The 21,419-nt window shown below is 37.8% G+C and overlaps 1 protein-coding gene across 4 annotated transcripts; it reads right to left on the minus strand.

Annotated features, from left to right (window-relative positions):
- Positions 1-15: 15 nt before the first annotated feature.
- On the minus strand, positions 16-20,963 carry abcf1 (ATP-binding cassette, sub-family F (GCN20), member 1). 4 transcript variants are annotated; one of them, XM_065294538.1, is made up of 27 exons: positions 20,766-20,963; positions 20,226-20,272; positions 19,077-19,154; positions 18,842-18,971; positions 18,656-18,687; positions 18,468-18,575; positions 17,781-17,840; positions 17,435-17,542; positions 12,520-12,588; positions 12,326-12,403; positions 12,136-12,237; positions 11,919-12,041; positions 11,733-11,833; positions 9,600-9,685; positions 9,375-9,514; positions 9,149-9,297; positions 8,978-9,061; positions 8,266-8,390; positions 4,751-4,863; positions 4,487-4,658; positions 4,303-4,377; positions 1,635-1,705; positions 1,518-1,550; positions 1,258-1,426; positions 1,116-1,180; positions 955-1,027; positions 16-714 (listed from the first exon to the last, which is right to left on the minus strand). In XM_065294538.1, exons 1-27 carry the CDS (start codon positions 20,821-20,823, stop codon positions 548-550), a joined length of 2,616 nt encoding a protein of 871 aa, XP_065150610.1. In that variant the 5' UTR covers positions 20,824-20,963; the 3' UTR covers positions 16-547. The 4 variants fall into 4 exon arrangements, with proteins under 4 accessions (XP_065150610.1, XP_065150613.1, XP_065150609.1 ...); XM_065294537.1 differs by having other exon boundaries at positions 17-714; positions 18,656-18,690; XM_065294541.1 differs by lacking the exon at positions 17,781-17,840.
- Positions 20,964-21,419: the final 456 nt, after the last annotated feature.

Consider the following 21,419-nt stretch of genomic DNA (forward strand, 5'->3'; position numbering starts at 1 on the left):
ATTTATTTGGTTTTACATGGCAACATTTGGATGCTTACTTGTTATTCAGATTGAGTTGGTCAATGACTGTGATAACAGATAAACTGCAGATGACCACTCAATCGGATGCTTTTTACTGGTTAAAATGGTACCACAATCCATTTCATATGGATTCTACAGTGATTTAATAGCCAAACTGTCTATTTATAAAGGCAGCTTAAAACTAAATGTATGCAGCTGTTATCAAACCCTTTCCTCTGGTCACATTACATACAGTAGTATGTTGTCTAGCAATGCATCACACAAATGAAAAAAGCTGGCGATGAAATGGCCTAAATATAGTAAAACAAAAATGTCAGACATTAGCCTTAAAGAACAAGTGCTGTATTTTGTAAAAATATTGATCTGGAATGACAAACGCATCCTACATCAAGGCTTTCTACAAATCACCCCAAACAGTTTGTATAGGACTTGGCATGGTATTTTTATGTTTATCGAAACTAAAAAATGTGCATCCAGCCTTTCGGTGATGCAGTTTGACATCCTTGATTTCAATACCAGCCATTGTTCATTCTTTAGGCTTGTTGACCAGCGTTTCTCCAAGGGCTTCCAGCACTTCTCTCTTGTAGTCTTCAAAGTCTCCATCAATCTGGTTGATAGACTGGTCCTCCACCACCCACAAATGGCACTGGGTCTCAGTGATCAGCCTGGCATCATGGCTCACAATTATCACAGCTAGAAAAGACAGTTACATTAAGTTTTGTGCTACTGCACAATCTATTATCATTTCAATTATTTGCACATCTATAAGCTTTGACGTGTTAGCAAGCAAAAAGTTGTGGTGGGGGTTTGATTTACAAGGAAGTTGCTTTGAATAAAATGTAATGGTGTAAAAAATCAGATATGATTAAAAAATACCTGATCAAAGATTTCTAAAATCCTAGCAAAGTAATGAAACAATATATTAGTACATACCCCCTTTGTATTCATTGATGGCTTCTGATAATGCATCGATTGACTCGATGTCCAAGTTGTTAGTGGGCTCATCCTGTTAATTTGCATAAAAAAGTCAATCTCTTCATGCCTTTGTTTTTGTGATTAGATCAATGTAACGCAAACATAACACAGCTCTTTACCAGGATGAGGACATCAGGTTGCCTACAAGAAAGTTCAGCAAAGACCACTCTTGCTTTTTGACCGCCTACAAGAAAAAAAAAAGGTTTGTAAAGACTAGTCTAGTTTGCAAAACATATCCAAATGCATTTCTATGGTGTTTACCAGAGAGTTTGGAGATCTGGATGGTGTGTGCATGGCTCTCTAAACCGAAGCGACCCAGGCATTTCCTGGAATCCTGGTATTGAAGGTTAAAGTTCCTCTGGAGATACTCTGTAGCAGCCTCCTCCATGTTCAACTGATCCGCGTACTGCTGGTTAAAGAAACCTACTTTCTACAAACACAGGCAGAGGAGCAAACTGAATTACCGAAATGAAGGAATGCAAAAAGTAATGGAGGTAAACAAACAAACAAAAAAATCGTACCAATCTGTGGTTCTTTCTCATCTCTCCTCTTGTCTAAAATGAAAAAGGAAATGCCATGAATGTCATAAAGCAAACAAACTAAGAAAAATGGGCTAAAAGAATGAAAGTTTCACTTACAGGAGTTAATTTTCCAGTCAAGAGCAAAAGCAGGGTACTTTTTCCAACTCCATTGGGTCCAACTATGCATACTGAAACAAACCAATTAAACTCATGTTAAATGATGTAAAACAATATAGATTCAAAACCGGCCACTTTAGAAAGTTAAATTAATGAATTTTTTTATTTTTAATATGTGAGCCTGCACTACAAAACCAGGCATAACTAGCACAGGTATATTTCTAGCAATAGCCAAAAATACATTGTGGGATTTTATTAGAATAAAGATCATGCTCCATGAAGATATTTTGGGAATTTCCTACCATAACTATTAAAAAAAATGTATTTATCAGTAGTAATGTTTGTTGCTAAAGACTTCAAAGGCAATTTCTCAATATTTAGATTTTTTTGCACCCTCAGATTCTTATCCTAACAAACAATACATCAATGGAAAGCTTTTTTTATTCAGCTTTCAGATGAAAATTTACCCTTATGAATTTATGTGTGGTCCAGGGTCACAATTAAATTTTTTGCTATATTCATCCGTTAATCTATACAAAAGTTAATCCACACAAATTGATCTGCACACGTTGCGGGTGGGGCAATTCGGCATCTCAAATCCACCTAACCTGCATGTTTTTGGACTGTGGGAGGAAACCAGAAAACCCCAGTACCGTTTACATGTATTCTGAACATTGCAATCTGATTAAAATGTTAAACATACTATTTTAAGTTGAAGCAACACTATGTAGTTTCCATGTAAAAATGACTTACAGCTCCCCCATGTGGTGGAAAAGCGCAACAGTGCCTGGTATCAGACACTCTTCTGCAGGCAGGGGGAGGGGCGGGGCTGTGTTTTCTTACCCTCCACCGCCACTTTCAGAGTGTGCTTGTAAAAGCTAGGAGGCTGCTCAGGTTGCAGCAACAGTACAATTTATCCAGTTAAAAGTTGTTCTATCACTGAAATAATTTTAGAGACATTATTTAAAGGTAAAAAAAACTACATAGTGTTGCTTTAAGAAACTTAAGAAAAAAGTTAAACAATTTCAACTTGATTTAATAAGTTAAAGTAACACAAAATATGAGTTGATTTGAGAAAAATGCTCCACATTTTTTATAGTACATTCTATATAATCCAAACCAAACGTCTGTGCAAGTGCACAGCCAAGGCTGCCAGATTCGCATATCAATACCATCCTAATAGACATTTAAAACTAGCCCAAAAGCATTCCAATGACTATTCACAGGCCAAATGCTAATAACTAATGAAGAAAATCCATTCATCTTTAACGCACAAAAAAATTAACTTGTGAAAACGGTGTAAAAGTTAAAAGTTGCCTAAATCTAAACTCCGCCAAAAAGCAGAGGACTTGGCAACACCACACTGCGTACAGCATCTTTCATCGAGTTCGCGCTTTATCTCTAGATAAAAGTATAAACTCAAATATGTAAATGTATGATTATGACAGACATGAACCCTGCAGAATGTACAGCGTGTGACCCCATTACCTTAATAATGTGTGTTGCCAATGCCTTGCTACTGAATATTTGTGTGACGAGAATCAAGTGGTATGTAAATATAAGACGTGAACTTAAGCACAATTCTTCTGTGCATGTGCACAAGGTATTTTTGCATCCGATAAAGAAAAAACTAGGAATCTCGCTTTTACATGCATACTTTTCTCATGATGATCAGATCACAGATCGGACTAAACCAGCCCTTTTAAAGGACAAGTTCGGTATTTTAGACTTAAAGCCCTGTTTTCAGATTGTTTATGGTCAAATAGAATGGTTTTGACTGAAATTTCGACATTTTCGGCTGCCTTGAGAATTTTCGCGTGTTTGTGTTTCAGCTCAGACCTCTATAATGGCTTTATAGGTGCACTGGAACAATCCTTCCTAAAATGCATTAAACTTTCGTTTACAAAGACGTGAAACTCACCGAGTGGTCACTGATATGCTCACACAAAAATCGCTGCAAAAGACGCATTCCAACAGCTGTTTTAGCATTCGTTGTTAACTTGTGGACCTATTTCCCCAAACGCCTCACACCCGTACATTCTTCCGCTTAGAGCTTGAATAATAAACACTCCAGCCCAGGTGGTGGCGCTAATCCGCCTTTGCCAATTGCAAGAATAGAAACAAAGTTCCCGGCGCGGAGTAATACCGTACCTCACAGGACGTCTAATACAGTCAATGGAGTTGGTAAAAACTACGATAAAACCTGTTGGAATGCGTCTTTTGCAGCGATTTTTGTGTGAGCATACCAGTGAACACCCCTGACCACTCCGTGAGTTTCACGTCTTTGTAAACGAAAGTTTAATGCATTTTAGGAAGGATTGTTCCAGTGCACCTATAGACCCATTGTAGAGGTCTGAGCTGAAACACAAACAAGCGAAAATTCTCAGGGCAGCCGAAAATGTCGAAATTTCAGTCAAAACCATTCTATTTCACCATAAACAATCTGAAAACAGGGCTTTAAGTCTAAAATACCGTACTTGTCCTTTAAAATGATCGAAATTTGCATTCGATAGACCTAAATCATATTGATTAACATGAAGAGTCAAGCCATCAATACAATTACAAACAGATTATTTGGTTCCATGTAAACATAGCTATTGTGTCGCTCCTATCATCCTTTAAACTGGCAGCTTTTTCTAAAACCTTCAGTAGACATTGGATGACTTACTTCTAGACTCCATGTCAATTCCAAAGTCCACATTCTTGAACAGAGGCTTCTGGCCTTCATAACCGAAATCAACACCTGCATGTGTGAAAGAGAGACATGATCACAATCTAATGACCAAATGCTCAATTTACCGACAAGATGCCAAAAAAAGATAAAGTGATATTAGATTGGAAAGATAACTCACTGTGCAGGCCGAGAATGGGTGGCGAGAGCGGAGGAGGATTGGGGAAGGTAAATTTAACGGTGTATTCTTTAGGCCGTCTGAGGAGCTCTGTGGCCTCGTGGCTTTCCTCTTCTTGACCCTTCTTCTTGCTTTTATTCTGTTTCCTCGTCAGAGCTTCTTTTGTCTGTTTCTCCTGAGAACAAATAAATGAATGATGGAGAATCAGAGACTGGACTTGAGACGACTCAAATCATGAAGTGCTCAAGGTAAAAGTCAAGAACTCACAGCTTGTTTTGTTGACTTGCCACCAGCTTTCAGGTCTTTGAGTTTCTTCTCTTGTTTCTCATACTGCTTGAGAAGTTCTTTTTGTTTCTGTACGTACATCTTCTTAAACGTCACTAAAGACATCAAGCACACATAAAATACAATATGCTAGAACTACAAGGTTGTCAACATTTTATACATACAGTAGTTTAGGCCTTGTATAGACCGTTTCAGCAGGAACAACATAGAAAAGCGGCTTTTGTGACCCAAACTTAACTACCGGTAGACTTCTGCAAAGAATCTATTCACTTGTTAAAGGCGGAGTGCACAATGTTTGAAAGCCAATGTTGATATTTGAAATCAACTAAACAAACACGCCCCTACCCCAATAAAATCTGGACCTTCTTTAAAAAGACCCGCCCCACACATACGCAACCCGGCAAGGATGTCGGTCAGTAGACACGCTCCTTACTGCTGATTGGCTACAAGTGTTTTTTGGTAGTCGGCCCGTCTCCTTTTCCAAAGCATTTTTCAAACATTGTGCACTCCGCCTTTAAGTCATGACGTAAGGAATACCGTTTCCATGTCCTGGCCTCCACTCAGTTCAAGAGAGTATATTATATAAACAGCCATTTATGAGCACGTTTTATTCATATCACACATTAAAGCATTTTTTTTAAATTTACAGTGTACACTGCAGTCTTCAGTAATCACTGACAACAATATATTAATAATTGGTAAAAAACTCTGAGTCCATATCTGGTCATCTCGGATTTTTTTTATGGAGATAAATGTTATGGAGATTTGCATCTGGTGTTTTTGGTAGTTTTGCATTATGATATGATTGTATATTAGCATGCTTTTTGTTATTTCCCTATGGCATTATAAATGGGTTGGACCCGGAAGCGGCGCATGACCTCAGACTTAACAAGTGGATGACAACAGTGTCAGCCTAGAGCAGAAGGATCACTTATAATGTGAAATAAACATGTGTAAAAGTCTTGTTTCTTATTAATTCAGTAGATATCCAGTGTTGGGGAGGCTACTTTGAAACTGTAGTTAGATAAGCAACAAGCTAGTAGCTACTCATAGCTACTCAATGTTATTCAATACAAATATGATACACATATACAGTCAGGAAATTTACCGTGAATGCATTTTAAATGAGAGAGAGACTTCTGATACTGTTGTCATTTTCTAGTTTGTTTCATCAAAACCGCATCTCCGATATTTTAATGAGAACTCGGCATGTACTAAAGGATTTTCTTTAAACTCCTCAAAAAGAATGGAGTGGTGACAGCCCTAAATCCAACATAGAGATATATGCAGTACAGTCCTAACCACTGATCTATATAAATGACTGGATTGCGCATAGAACGCTTGACGTAACTGCGTGAGGTGAAGCCAGCGCAGAGTTCGAGCCGCCATCTTGGTATACCCAACCGGCAGAGAGCGTCATTGACTTCCATTCAAAATCATGATCAAAATTTACCCCCTTTACAGCGTATCAGTTACACAAGGTTAATTTTTAGGATATGTGTACGTTAATTATTTGTTAATTCTGGTGTTATTTGCAATGTTTATGTTTTAAAGTTAAAAAACCGCTAAGGTGAGTGTGTCTGTTGCATTTGTTAATGACACGGGTATAAATAAAGTTTTGTTTGACATTCAGCTACACTGTGATGGTCAGCGTTATTTCTCTAAATAAGTTTAGGTAACTTGTAAGTTTAGATAACATAATTACAAAACTAGCAAATTATTGCATGCACATACGGTACAAAGCATGATTATTTATTTAGATTTCAGAATGAGCACGTTTATTGTCATTAATACTAAATATGCTGCGGTCTGTCTGCTGATCTGATACTGTAATAAAGATGAATGTATAATAACTGATTAAAACGCAAAATGTACAACTTTCAGTAAATAACTATTTACATGCTTTGGACGTTTGCGTTGTAATAATGTACAGGGTAACTTCACATATAAAAACGAAGACGAGTAAAGTGATGTTTTATCATTAAAATCTGATAACGTCCATTGATTTAATAGAACGTTTGGGTATACCAACATGGCGGCGCGGTGGCTTCACAAGTGTGACGTCATGCGCAATCCAGTCATTTATATAGATCAGTGGTCCTAACACACATTTAAAGCAACACCAAGTAGTTTTTCAACCTTCATAATATATTTCCAATACCTTTGTGATGGTAGATTGACTTACAATAGGTTGAATGACACGTATGCCATAGCCTGACGGGGTCTGTATCGCTTTTTCTGGAACTGCGGAACTTCGGGGGGCGGGCAGTAACCCGAGCACAAAAATAATTACAAAATCTGACTGCTTTATGGCATACCTCACTTCCGCCCCCACCCCCATTTTGTCAAGTTCGGGCGTGAGAGCCTAACTAGCGGTTGTTTGTGCTGTCACACGGGTGTATGTTGTTATCATGGCCGCTGAAGGAGCAACGAAACCCAAGGCGGCAAAGGTTTTGTCTGAGGAGTCTAGGAAGAGGGTGACAAAATTAAAGGCGAGGATAAACATTGGTACTGACGTGAGCTAAAGGAGGCGGAGGGCTGCCCGACCGATGCTGACTTAGCCGTCATGCTGTTAGACTAGTAAGTATTGAAGTAATTTGTTGTCTGCCTGACTATGTTACGGAAGCTATCTGGTCCTCCATTTCTCTTCATGAATTAAGTAATGCTAGTAGTAATTATTATTATTATTATTAGCCTATGTCTAAATCGCGTGAACAAGTTTTGTAGGGGCTACATTCTTGCAAATAAATAATACATTATTAGACGGACAAATTAATCTTTTAGGCTAACTAGCCTGATGACTGCCGGCTGGACTATTATTCTGGTGAAAGTGTCTTGCCTCAGGCTATAATGCAAATGGATTTTTCATCTTTGCAGATTCATCTACGGTAGCTTGTTATTATAATATTGACGATATATGGCTATTACCTACCACACAAACATTGATTTACAACACAAAAATTGAATTGGCATATCCATTCTGTAAAACAGTAGACAATAGGCTACTATAATAACGCTGGCTTGTAAACGTGAGCTACGTGATCTTTTGGCGTTTAAAAAAAAATAAAACTCATAAAAATTATATTGTATATAGTGTGTATATATTGTATATTGTATAATGATGTAATATAATTTAATATATAATATACTGAAATATATGCAGAGTTCGTGGGTTTCGCACGTGTATCCCCTGGTGTAACCATGACAGATTTTACAACAGTAGTTGAATACAATACTGTTTCCCAACTGTAGGGGGACCCCACGAGCTAGACTTACATGGTATTGCTTTCAAGTGTTATTTAAAAATGTAACAGTTTTTTAGCAGGTAGGTCTTGTCGGCTTTATCATTTTAAAAGTAGATTGCCACACAAAAAAGTCTGGACACCCCTGCACTAAGTATATCTGGATTTCTTTTTCTAGTTAGTAGCATTGCAACTTGCAGTAAACTACTCCCCAACACTGTATCGTTCGCATTGATTTAGAAAAGTGAAACTTACGATAGTTGCCCCTGTAGTAATAGAGTTTCTGATTGTCCAGATGAATGATATCTGTACAGACATCATCTAAGAAACTCTGGTCGTGGGACACAATGAGTAAGGTTTTCTTCCAACTCTGTAAGTAGCTATAACAGAAAACAAAAGATAGGAAGGACAATCGGTTACACTTTATTTTAATAGTCCGCTTTAGACATTCTACTAACTACAAATAACTTTGCAACTGCGCAAAGGGCCCGTGTTATGCAAGTGTGTAAACACATAAACCCTACAATGAAACAAATCTTAATCCCCATTAAACAAGAAGAGTCGCAATAGACATGCTGTTTTGATTCTCTTGTTAAATGTGATGTCGACTTACTGGTTCATTTTCCCAAAAAGCTTTTCTACGTGTTTGTTAGCATGTTGTAGTACTAATGTGACTAAATATACTATTGTCCCAGACTGTATTAGCAGGAATCAGATCTATTTTTTACAGAATAATAGTGCCTAATTTATATTTAAAGGTAGACATGAAAACTGTGTTTTTGCTCCCCCCCATATAGGGGAATTTTGGACATGCTATAATAAATGATCTCTGGGGTATTTTGAGCTGAAACTTCACAGACACATTTGAGGCACACCTGCGACTTACATTACATCTTGTAAAAATGGGCATAATATGTGCCCTTTAATACCAACAGTAAACAGGTATTATGTAAACCGATATGATTACTTGTTAAGCCAGATGACAGCGTTCAGGTCCAGGTGGTTTGTGGGCTCATCCAGCATGAGCAAAGTGGGCTCCATAAACAGTGCTCTGAAGAAAACACAAAGACAACCACGCTCAAGCATCATACCTCACATCTGTTTCCTACAACCGGATTTAAAGTGTTGATCTGCTCACCTTGCCAAGGACACTCTCATCCTCCAACCACCAGAAAACTTCTTGGTTGGTCTGTTCTGCATCTCGGGAGTGAAAGACAGACCAGCCAAGATCCTACGAGCTTTGGCTTCAGCTGCTGCGGCTCCGATCACCCTCAGCTCCTCATAGACCTTAGGGAAGGAAATAGACACTGTAATATTCCTCCCAATGCAATTCAGATCCACGTTTCTAAAGGACTCTCCTTTACCTTCTCAAGTCTCTTTGATACGCTGTCATCTCCTTTCTCCAACCGACTCTGTAGCTGTTTCTCTTCTTCCAGCAGCTTCAGTCTCCGAGTATCTGCCTTAAGCACTGCCTGGACCGCAGGAGTGTCGTCCGCCACCACCTCTGAGGAACGTCAGAGACAGATGTGAGAGGAAAAGATGTCACCAAAGCTGCTGATGACAGAGGATAGCATTGGGCAGGGCTTTACCTTGCTCACAAAGCAGCACGTCGATGTTAGGAGGAATACTGAGAGCTCTGTTGGCAATGTGCTTCAGTAGCGTGGTCTTTCCTTTACTGTGATTCAAACAAAGCAAGGTGAGCAAGTAAACAGAGAAAGGTGTTAGGCCTGTATGTAAAGGCAAGGAGACATCTGAAAAATATGTGCTATACTATATCGCTATAACACACTATACTATTTTAAACACAATTTTGCTAATTATTGTATCATGAATGTTCATTAATGGCTGTAATCGAAATAAATAAATGTCAATGGACACACTGTGCTTTATATACCCAAAATAGTTCACCCAAATATTAAAATCTCATGAGAAAACACGCATATGACAACTAGCCATGAGACACACGAGAACCAATGAGATTAGAAGTTATAGACATGTTTGTACCAGGCGTGCCACACACACACAGCCGAAAAGTAAAGTCAAAACATTTCGACTGCCCTCCTGTTGGCTGGCCGCAGTATAACACTGTGTCCTAACTAGATGCGACACAATATGTTGTAGCGTGTGTAGTTAGGTATGTAAATGAATGGGATGTGAGTCAAACCAAAACATCAAATTGCACTTCAAATACATTTTCCCCAAAAATGGTTTCTGTTATTTTAGTTATTTCTTAATCACACAGATGTATTTTTATTAAATTTTTTGCCAATATGTTTGCTTTTAGTTAGTAATAATATGTTATTCAAAAGTCATGTGACAACACGATTTGTGTCAAACGGGAAAATGTGCAGGACCTTGATACTGCGCAGATCCCGGTTCCAAATGACGTAATTGGTGTGAGATGTCAGTGGCCATTTTTTGGGAAATTTATGGGCTATGGAGACGCATCGTCCATCTTTTTTACAGTCTATTGGGTGAAGTGATCGTGCCGATTTACAATTATATGAGACGTATCGATAACTTAATAAGCTGAAAATATTAATAGTTTTCGTTTACAAACATATTTCGCTTCAGTCAAGATGAATTTTATAATTTGTAACGGTACATTCACACGGGGCGTAAGCGTTAACGCTTAACGGAAGGCTTGTCTGAAGTGTGGCCAACAGCCAATCACTGTGGCCGCAACACAAGCTCCGGTCTTCCATAAACGTGATTGGCTGGCTCTGCCTAGGTTATTTGCATAAGGCGATATGATTGGCTGACGCACGCTTTGCCGCCTGAAAAGTTGAGAAATGTTCAACTTCTGCCGCGAGCAACGGCACTGACGCGCCACCGACAGATCCACAATTCAGTTCTCCAACGCTTGACGTCACCCATTAAAAGTGTATGGGAAGCGTCAACGCTTACGCCCCGTGTGTAAGGGTGTCACGATTTCGATTTTAAATAGAAATCGATCAAAATTAAATCACAACCTCGAACTTCAAATAAAAAATGGAATCGTCGACGCCCCCATGTCACGTCCAATCGGCTTGCCAAGTGAAAAAAAATTTGTTGAGTGCTGCAATTCAACCTCCTCTAACTTAGCTAGCTACAGCCAGTCAAAAGATAGCATGGCAGATGCAGGAGACACCACGCAAACTGCTCTTTACATGGTAAATAAATAAAAAAACAGCAAGCACCTCCCGCCTTCAGCTGAACTCCATCACAGCAGAGCGGAGTCTGTGACAGGAATGGTCGATTCTCTGAACTGAGATCTGTTTAAGTTTCACAATAACTTATTTCAGTTGCTTAAGAGTTATAAAAAAAGCATTTAAACATGACTTATTGGGGTATAGTCTCACAATCTCATCTGACGATAATAAAAGCACGTTTTTAAGGTGCAAAGTACTGACAGGAATGTTCATCTGAAGTTTTGTTTTATCAGGTATGTGCGTGTACCATATTTTTACACTGGCAGCACGACTAACATGGCAGGGCATCTCTGGGTTCAAGGTCAGATATTATATTTCATAAAAGTCACCCAACAAGAGCTGCCGTTTTGGAGATTCTCTAGCTATCACAATTTGGCCCATGTCAAAGTCGCTTAGATTCTTACGCTGGCCCATTTTTCCTGCTTCTAACAACACCAACTTAATTGACAAAATGTTAACTTGCTTTCTAATATGACAGGTACCATGATAGCAAGATGCGATGTGTAAAATGTGTAAAACTATCAAACCCACCCATTCGGTCCAACCAGACCATAGCGTCTCCCAGCAACAATCAGAAGGTCTGCATTCACAAACAGCTCTTTACCGTGGGCTGAAATGCTAAATCTTTCCAACTACACAAACGAACAAACAATACATTAAATAATAAATAGCTGAATTAAATTTGCTGGCTAAAATAAAACCGTGTCAAAGTGGGACCTTGATATCTGAAGCGTTTTCCAGCATGGCCTGTCGCGAGGACAACTCGGCCTGCGAGACGGAGAAATCTCCCTCCATAGCGTTCTGAGCACGAACACTTGCCACCTGACGCTCATACTCCATCTGCACAACACAAGATGAGTAAACTGATCTGTACTATGCGGTCACAGTACAGTATACAGTTTTTTTAAACGTATGAGATAATCAAAGCAACTACCATTTTCTTTTTCTTCTTCTTCTCTTTTTTACTCATGTTAGCAAACGGATCCTCCTCTTGATTTGCATTGGCGTGCTCAGCCGCAATCGCATCCTCTGCACACTGCCAAACATGATGAAATGACATCAGCACAAAAATTGAGAGACAAACGAATATTTAGGATACAAGAAAAGGCAGATTATTATTGTACCATCATTGTGTCATTATCATCGCTCTTCTCCTCCTCTTCCTCATCTTCACTGGGAGGGCGGCGAGCAGGCTTTCCTTTCTGTAACACAATCCACATTTATAAGTGGAACATGGAAAAATACATTCAAGATGACAAATTTGCTGCCTGTGTTTTGATAGTTATCACTAATTTAATAATTTAAAGATTGTCTCGACCTTGGGCTGTTCCTTCTTGCCTTTCTTCTGAGATTTCTCTGGCTCTTTCTTCTCAGTTTCATCTTCCTCCTGCCAATGATAAGATGTCTGTCAGGTTAAAACACACTTAAAGGCTTTTCACACTGCGCTTAATGTGTACATAATATCGGTTTTGTTACTAGCCTGTTGGCTAATCATTAATTTCCAATGTTGTGTGCATGTTTACTTTTTTTTTACAACACTAATATAGTCCTTTAACTCAGTACATATCTCAAATTCGTACAGATTACAAAAAAGCAAGGCATGAATGCGTTAAACCTTTTCTCCTGTCATTTTTTTTAAGCACATTGACCAAAATCAACAGAAGCAGGATTAGTTTCTAACTAAATAACATTTGTACACAACTTTGAGGGTTCATATGATTTACCTCTAACAATACTTGCACAATGAACCATCACGTAAATAGCTTGTTATCAAGTCAATCACGTTAAGTCAATGTTCATGTCTTGAAAAAAACATAACAAAGAAAATACACAGGACATACTTTTATGTTCTATACAAACTAGAGATGTATACTTTGTTTTATTTATAAAATATTGTATTGTTGCACTATATTGGTGTTTTAAAGAAAAGTAAACATGCTTACAACATGAGAAATTAGCGATTAGCCAACAAGCTAATATCCAAAAACAGATATTATGTACACAATGCGCTATTCTTATCTGAAATAAGGTCATATGTCCCTACTAATTTTATCAATTCACATTTTCTGAAATTCTTTTTTCCTGGGGAAATTTGTAAAATGATGTATTTTCTGTTTGTTGTTGGCTGAATGATCAGCATCCTAATACAAAAGGGATAAAAAACAGCCAAGAAGCATGAGACAAGCGGTTATTCACGCTATTTTAATTTAGTCCGTTTGACATCGCTTTTTATCCAATCATGACTTTTGACACCACAAATATGCAAATAGAAACTTTAACCTAGGGTTTAGGAACGTACCGTTTTAAATGTCAGATTATGAATACCCAGTGTTATCTCTTACACTGCAAAAAAATACTTCATTAGTATTTTTGTCTTGTTTTAAGTACAAATATAAAAAAATGTATCTCTTGAAATATTAGGGGTGCAACAATATATCAGCAGATGATGCTTGCTATGCTGCTTAATGAATTACGGTAAAACGCTGCAACATCCAAAACCCAGAGGGCGCTCTCGTGCAGAAACTCAATATGCGCTGTAGACGAAGAACCATACACATGTAACCATAGATATATATAAAGGCTAGATGTCTTACAGCTGAGTCTCTAACGTCATCACCTGGCGGCCATCTTACATCAGACAGCTCGCTCACTCGTAGCATTGTGTTTAATGGTGCAGATACTTTTAAATGACCATAACTTGCTCTATTCTCTACCGATTTTCAAACGGTTTGGTTTCTTACAAACGTTATTAACGTGGCTATAACATGAGTCATAAAAATTATTCAATAAGTATGCAGTGTCATACATCTCTGACGTTTATAACAAACCAAACCATTTGAAAATTGGTAGAAAATTGAGCAAGTTATGGTCATTTAACTTTTTCACCGCCATTGACGAGATATCTCGTCAATTAAGAGAAAACGCTTCCCTGCCAATGACGAGATTTTCCGTCTTTCCGCAATACCGCTTCCACAACTTTTTAAACCCGGAAGTATTGCCCTATGGCAAGCGGCTGCATGTCCGTGTCTGTTTTAAAGATCACTCTGAATGGGATCTCTATGAAAAGTCCGTCACAAAAATTGAATTATCTCTGCTTTTTGCTCAAAATGTGGTGTTTTTGCAGAAACCAACCCATATTCAAAAGCTGATTACAAAAGAACCACTAAAGGTAGGATGAAACGTTTTTTTTTTTTTTGTTTGAAAGCAGAGGGTCTGTTCTTTTATTTGGTGTATATATATATATATATTAGGGATGCACCGAATCCAGGATTCGGATTCGGCCGAATACTGGGCTTTTTGACGGGGTTCGGTTTCGGCCGAATCCTAGATTTTTTTTCCACCGAACCGAACCCTAGGCTTGCGCTACGCAGGTCGACGTCACGCGGCCGTAGATTACACACATCGGGTGCTGACGTGGAGATGAGCTTTTTCTTTCGGTGAGCCTTAGGGGCTGGACACACCAAAACTTTTAAACACGGCTGAAAACGCCTTGAGGACGCCAAATTCCAGCTGTTTTTCAGCCGAGCGCTTGGTAGCTGTGATGCTTCAGCTGTGAGCCGGTTGGTTGCTGTGGTAATGTCCCGCCCCTCCTCCATTGTAATTGGACGGCCATGTGAAAACTGACATTGACGAGCGGAGCTTCTCACTCAAAGTTAAATATAGTTTTCAGCGCGGAGCTGCTTGCTTATTGTAAAAACGAGCGTGTCGCAACGCATCGCTTTCATTATGCATAGGCTTATAGTATTTGTCAAAATAGTTTTTCCAACTTGTCATTCTGGCATAATGTACAGTTAAAATTAAATAAAATGAAAAATACACTATTGTGGATGTTGTTTAATTCATTAATGTGTTTTACTGTGTTAATGGAATAAGGATGCGAGTAGGATTCGGTATTCGGTTTCGGATTCGGCCGAATCTTAAACGGTGGATTCGGGATTCGGCCGAACCTAAAAAATCTGGATTCGGTGCATCCCTAATATATATATATATATATATATATATATATATATATATATATATATATATATATATATATATGTTTATATATTTAAAGAAGAACATTTTCTGGAAGGCATTAAACTTTGGTAAAAATCATGAAAAACGCTGGCGCTGGCTGGCAACTTTTTTTTAAAAAACGCTGGCGGTGAAAGAGTTAAAGGTGACATAGAATGATTGAATGGGGTATTTATCCTTGTTCTGTGATGTGACAAGTAGACACATTTTTTTGGGGGGGGTCTGTAATGCCTTAAGGGCAATTTATAGTCGTGCGTAGGTCCTCCGTAGCCTGTGCGTAGCTCTGCGTAGCCTGACGCGCACCTCACAAAATTTCTAACAGCGCGTCGGCTCTACGCGGACCGCAAGCGCTGTGATTGGTCCACCAGAACCCCTCCCGTCAGGTAAAAAGACTGCGTCATAGGTATTTCCGTTTGAGACGGTGAAAACAAAGATGAGCCAAGTTGAGGAGTGATTTAACTCAAACTGCAACATAAGTCGCTGTTTATTTACTTCCACCATTGCTGGTCTTCTCAAATTATACACAACAAGTTGCTATTTCTTCTTCGTTTGTGGGTTAACTTGCTTAGCTGCTTCTTCTGTGACGACTTCTGCTGCTACTGTGGTAACACGCGTGATTACTGCCGACTAGGGATGCACCGATACCACTTTTTTGGAATACGAGTACGAGTACTTGCATTTCAGTACTTGCCGATACTGAGTACTTAATAAAAAAACATGATTTAAATTTACAGGTTACAGCTTTAGTAATATAATTTAACCAAAAAAACAAAGGACTAGTTTTCCAGTTTGTTGTAAACTCTGCCTCTTTGGACAACACAAGAGGCATTAACCCCTTACACGCCGCTCAATCATAGACATTTCTCAGGCCGTGGTATCGATTCCAGGTATTGGAGGACTTTTAACGAGTACTTTAGAAAATGTGGTATCGAGGCCGATACCAGTATCGGTATCGGTGCATCCCTACTGCCGACCAGCGGTTTCGGGTGTGTTTACACGTCGACGCGGACGGTGATGCAAAAGTATAAATGAAAACCGACGCGGAACCTACGCCGTCGCGGCTATGCCGTAGGACCTACGCACAACTATAAATCGCCCTTTAGAAGCTTCCTAAAAACCTCTCTCAGATAGCTCTATTTTGCTGGGGGATTTTAAACAAGTGGTTTTGCACCTATTTGGCTCCCCCTACTGGCTTAACTTGCAATCTCATTACTGATTTGCTGACTTTGCTGCCACTCAAAAAATTTAGCCAATTATTTTAAAGTGGAGGGGCAGTGAGATGCCTGTGATGTCATAAGCATCAGTTTTTCAGATTGGGCCGTTTTCTGGCTGACATTTCTAAAAGAGGAATTTCTATGAGACTGAGATGTTTAGCATGTCTAGCACTTTTTGTACGTTCATGAATGCTGGTAGACTACCATTATTCAACAAAGACAAGATAAAAATGGTTTTTCATTCTCTGTCCCCGTTAAAAGTTAAAATTTTATAAACGACTCAAACTAACAGTGATTTCAGATTGATAGGGACTTACTGATCAAAAGCCGTAGTACATAAAAAAGCTGTGAATATTATCGTCTGTGCGATTCAGAATAGTTATCGGCCACGTATTATTAGTGTATATCGGCATTTATCGGTGCACCCCTATCGAAAATCCGACTTTTTCCATTTTTAAGTGCTATAATTGGATACCCTTGTGATGTCAGAAGGGGAACTTTTATAATAATACCGCCCTTTAATCTGCATTATACAACCACAGCACTGCCATTTAGTACAGAGATCAGCTCATTTGCATTTTAAAGGGACACACCCAAAAACGGCATATTTTTGCTCACACCTACAAAGTGGCGATTTTAACATGCTATAATAAATTATCTATATGATATTTTGAGCTAAAACTTCATATATGTACTCTGGGGACACCAAAGATTTATTTAACATCTTAATAAGTCTTGTGAAAGGTCCCCTTTAAATGAAGATGCATTTTCTCGATGAGCAAAATGACCCAAGAAAATAAGTCTAGTTTTTATATAAAAATAAAACATTAAGCTTAAGTGAATTTGTGCTTAAAAAACTGCCAATGGGGACTTATTTCAATCCCTGGTTAAGTACGAACAGTGTGAAACAGATAACCCATGATTCCTTAAACCTGGGGTTAACTGTTAAGTGTGAAAAGCCCTTTACTGTATTTACTTAAGAGTGAAGATTAAAACTAAACCTACCTTCACTTTATTTGCTTCAGGAGTGGCTTTCTTGACATTTTTTACTCCTTTCTTTTCATTCACATCTTTTTTCTCCATCTCTTCGTCTTGTTCATCCTCAGAGGCCTCCTGTGTTTGAGTGAACAGAGTTAAAGATCCAGAGACAGTGAAGGTGTTTGGGAACATCGCCCACCATGTGATATAAGCTTACTTTTTGTTAAACAGAAATGATTAGTTTTACATTATGTGCAGATCTGACATCAAGTGGCAAAAAAGTTGAAACCGCAAAGACAGAATGAAAAAGTAGAAATTGAAAGTAAAGAAAACGGTGGATAAAAAAGCGTAAGAAACATTCCCAAGCACCCACCTTCATAGCCTTAGGTTTAGCCTTATCTTTTTTCTTGCCCTTGGTTACCCTCTCAACATCCTAAATCACATACATACATATACAGACACAGGCACATCCTTATAAATGTAAAAAAAATTATTATTCAGCATTTCTCTTTTGTATCCATCACAAACAATGTGACTCCATGCAATCGTTAACATCATACAAACTGGATGAGTCTCATTGGTTAAGGTAAAACTTAAATGATGTGACTGGGCCTCAACCTAAAGGTAAAAAGACACATGACACCAGCACCCATGTCGCATGACGCCAAGAAACAACCTTTAAAATGACTGTAAGAACGAGAGCACATCAAAACACTTGGCACTTTACATGCAAAATTAAATGAATCCACAGGGAATGCTAGAGAAGAGAAGAAGATGAGTTTTGTGGAGTGTGATATTTAGGTAAAATCAAACATCTGGGAAAATGCAATGGTAAAATCATTAGGGATTGTAAATACTGCCTCTATTAAATATTTAGGTGACCCGTAAAGTAATTGTAAGGGGTTTCATACAACTTCTTATAATACTATAGAAGAAGAGATATGCAGTTCAAATCTGAATATTCATTAACATTGCTATAAAAGTGTTTTTATGTTTTAGCATTTACATTTAAGGTATAATGTACATTACAATGATTAAAAGTTATACTGAACACACTCACCTTAGAGCCATTCTTTTTCTTAGGTTTATCATCATCATCTCCACCTGCTTCCTTCTCTTCATCATCATCATCATCACTCTGCCCTAGAGCAGCAAATATGTTGCCTCCCTTAAAGTATAAAAACATACATTATACATAAAAATACTTTGATACTATATGAACAGTATATAAATAGAAAAAAAACTCACTTTGTTTCTCTTTCCTCCTTTGACTGGAGCAACTACTGCAATATTAAAATTAAACATAGTCAGTTAAATATGTGACGAGTGTGAAACAGCACAACGTCAACGACATTAAACCTTTGACATAAGAGCAGACTATGGTTTCTTGACAGATCTGTAAACTACAGTTTACAATAAGTTTTCTAATGTTACCCTTTTCCTCTTCTTCATCTTCATCACTAGGCTGGACTGACAGTTTCTTGAGACGCTGCAGGACCTCTTCATCATCATCATCATCATCTCCTGCATTCCCTTTCTGTCTTTTTTTCTTTTTCTTCTGGGCCTGACAGCAAATGACAAAGCAATTCAGAGCTAATACATATACAGACTGTTATTTAATTACTTATGTTTACATACTGGAAGGTATTAAAATGCTTTAATGTCATACCTGTTTCCCTTGTGCCTCTTTTACTGGTGGCTGTTCTTCTTTATCTGGCTTTTCATCTGTTGCCAGTTCCTTAAAAAACTGTGAGGATTGAATCAAATTTATTTAGTTCAGAAATTTGAATGGCAGTTTTTTTAGCACTTATAGATCATGAGTTAATGTGCATTAATACAATTAGGAAACTCATAAAACTAAAAACTTTGCTCACGTGTTGCCATATCTATATTTGATCAGAGATAATCATTGTTAAATAATGTAAAATAAATATTGAAAACAGGACATTCTGAAATTGTAACTTGTGCAATGATGAGAAAATTAACAAAATAATTAGGAAAATGAAGAGAGAAAAAAATCGGTATTCGGTCATTGGCTGAGTTTTTCATTTTATTTGGCTTCAGCCAAAAAATTTTCTTTCGGTGCATTTTAAATTTTGATAAATGATGGTAAGCACCCAGCTGGTGGAAACCACTGACTTTAATAGTAAAAACAAATCCTTTGGTATTCAATGGGAACATAGTTCAAAATATTTTTTATCATCGTTTATCACAATACTTCCACAATATTTGTTTTTCCTTAGGGATGCACCCATACCACTTTTTTGGAATACGAGTACGAGTACTTGCATTTCAGTACTTACCGATACCGAGTACTTAATAAAAAAACATGATTTAAAATTTACAGGTAACAGCTTTAGTCATATAATTTAACAAAAAAACAAAGGACTAGTTTTCCAGTTTGTTGTAAACTCTGCCTCTTTGGACAACACAAGGCATTAACCCCTTATACGCCGCTCAAACATAGACATTTCTCAAACCATGGTATCGATTCCAGGTATCAGGGGACATTTAACGAATATGAGTACTTTAGAAAATGTGGTATCGAGGCCAATACCCGATACCTGTATCGGTGCATCCCTATTTTTCCTACTATGGAAGTCAATGGTTACAATCAGCTGTGTGCTTACCATCATTTATCAAAATATCTTCTGTTGTGTTCATCAGAAAAATAAATTAATCAAGGTAATGTTATAAAACAACATGAGGGTGCGTAAATTAAGACAGAATTGTCATTTTTTTTTTTTTTTTGCGAATTAACCCTTTAAAGGGGTTTTGCATCTTAACTCTTCACAGATATCAGTAACTGAAGACTTACACTCTTCTTTCCGCTCTTATCTTTCTTTCCTTTCTTGACAGGTTTATCTACAAAAAAGCAACACATGCATATAGTTAGGCATTTCTGGGCATTGAAACCCAATACAAACGATTCAGTATGGTTACAATCACCAGACACTTTACATGAACACAATGACAACAGGGGAGAATGCATGATGTATACAAGTAAAAAACAATGACTGTCTTTGTGTTATATCAACTTTTAAAGCTTTGTACGATCATAGGTCTGAAAATAAAATGCGATCGTCCTGACCTATGTTAAGATAAATGATCACATGCTGCTAAAATGATGCAATGACTATGAAAACTTCGCATCAAATACATTCGGAAAACCACATTTTGTGCTAAGCACAGTATATAAATCTAATTACAATCGTTTAATTTCCGTTACACACAATGACATACATAAATATAAATATATATATTTATATATCATATGGCAGAGCTTTTTTCGTGGAAACTTTAATATCATTTAGCTCATTATCAGCTCCAACTCGTTATTATCAGGCTATGTTGTTACCTGTTTCTGGTTCTTCATCACCTTCCCATTCAGCCACTTTAGTTGATTTCTTAGGCATTTTTCTTATAAATCTGAAACAACGGTTTTTAAATCTAACTCAGGGATGTAAGAGATCACAGCTGACAATGCACACGAGCACACTAACTGTATATCACATGCGGCCTGTCCGCACTGCTGCCACACTCAAACGCCGGGAGCGTTGATTGAAACAGCGCCACACCTTAGCGCAGGTGGAAAATGGTATTGCAATTGCGTTGGCAAAAAATATTTTTCAAAGTAAAAGTTTATCTTTTTATGTATGCGTTTGGCGGACGAATGTCTGCAAGTTGAGTAGCAATGGTGCTGAGAACTAATACAAAAATATTTTTAAAGATTTAAATGCACAGCACAGTAAATCATTAAGCAGTCACAATTAAGCGCTATTTTTGTTAATAATGATAATGGATATCTTTCATTTGAATTACAGGATGATGACAGTTTATTTACAATTTCAGTCTGTTGATTCATTCCCCAATTTCTCAAAAAGCCCATCCATCCAAATAGTCTTATTAATAAAATTAATTTTTATCATCATCCTGTAATATATTCTTTATTGGGTTTAAATTAAAATTAAAGTATGCTTTGTTGAGAATGTTATATTTCAGAACTTGGGAT

This window comes from Paramisgurnus dabryanus, chromosome 19, assembly GCF_030506205.2.
Source record: "Paramisgurnus dabryanus chromosome 19, PD_genome_1.1, whole genome shotgun sequence".
Lineage (NCBI taxonomy): Eukaryota > Metazoa > Chordata > Actinopteri > Cypriniformes > Cobitidae > Paramisgurnus > Paramisgurnus dabryanus.

What these genes read in the sequence shown, in the direction of transcription:
- abcf1 (XM_065294537.1), bottom strand. Translation starts at nt 20,823, where the DNA reads ATGCCTAAGAAATCAACTAAAGTGGCTGAATGGGAAGGTGATGAAGAA. An exon ending in AAGGAGGAAAGAGAAACAAA is followed by an intron (nt 18,576 to 18,655) that starts GTGAGTTTTTTT and finishes TTATACTTTAAG; the next exon opens with GGAGGCAACATATTTGCTGC. An exon ending in GCAAGAAGGAACAGCCCAAG is followed by an intron (nt 12,404 to 12,519) that starts GTCGAGACAATC and finishes ATTGTGTTACAG; the next exon opens with AAAGGAAAGCCTGCTCGCCG.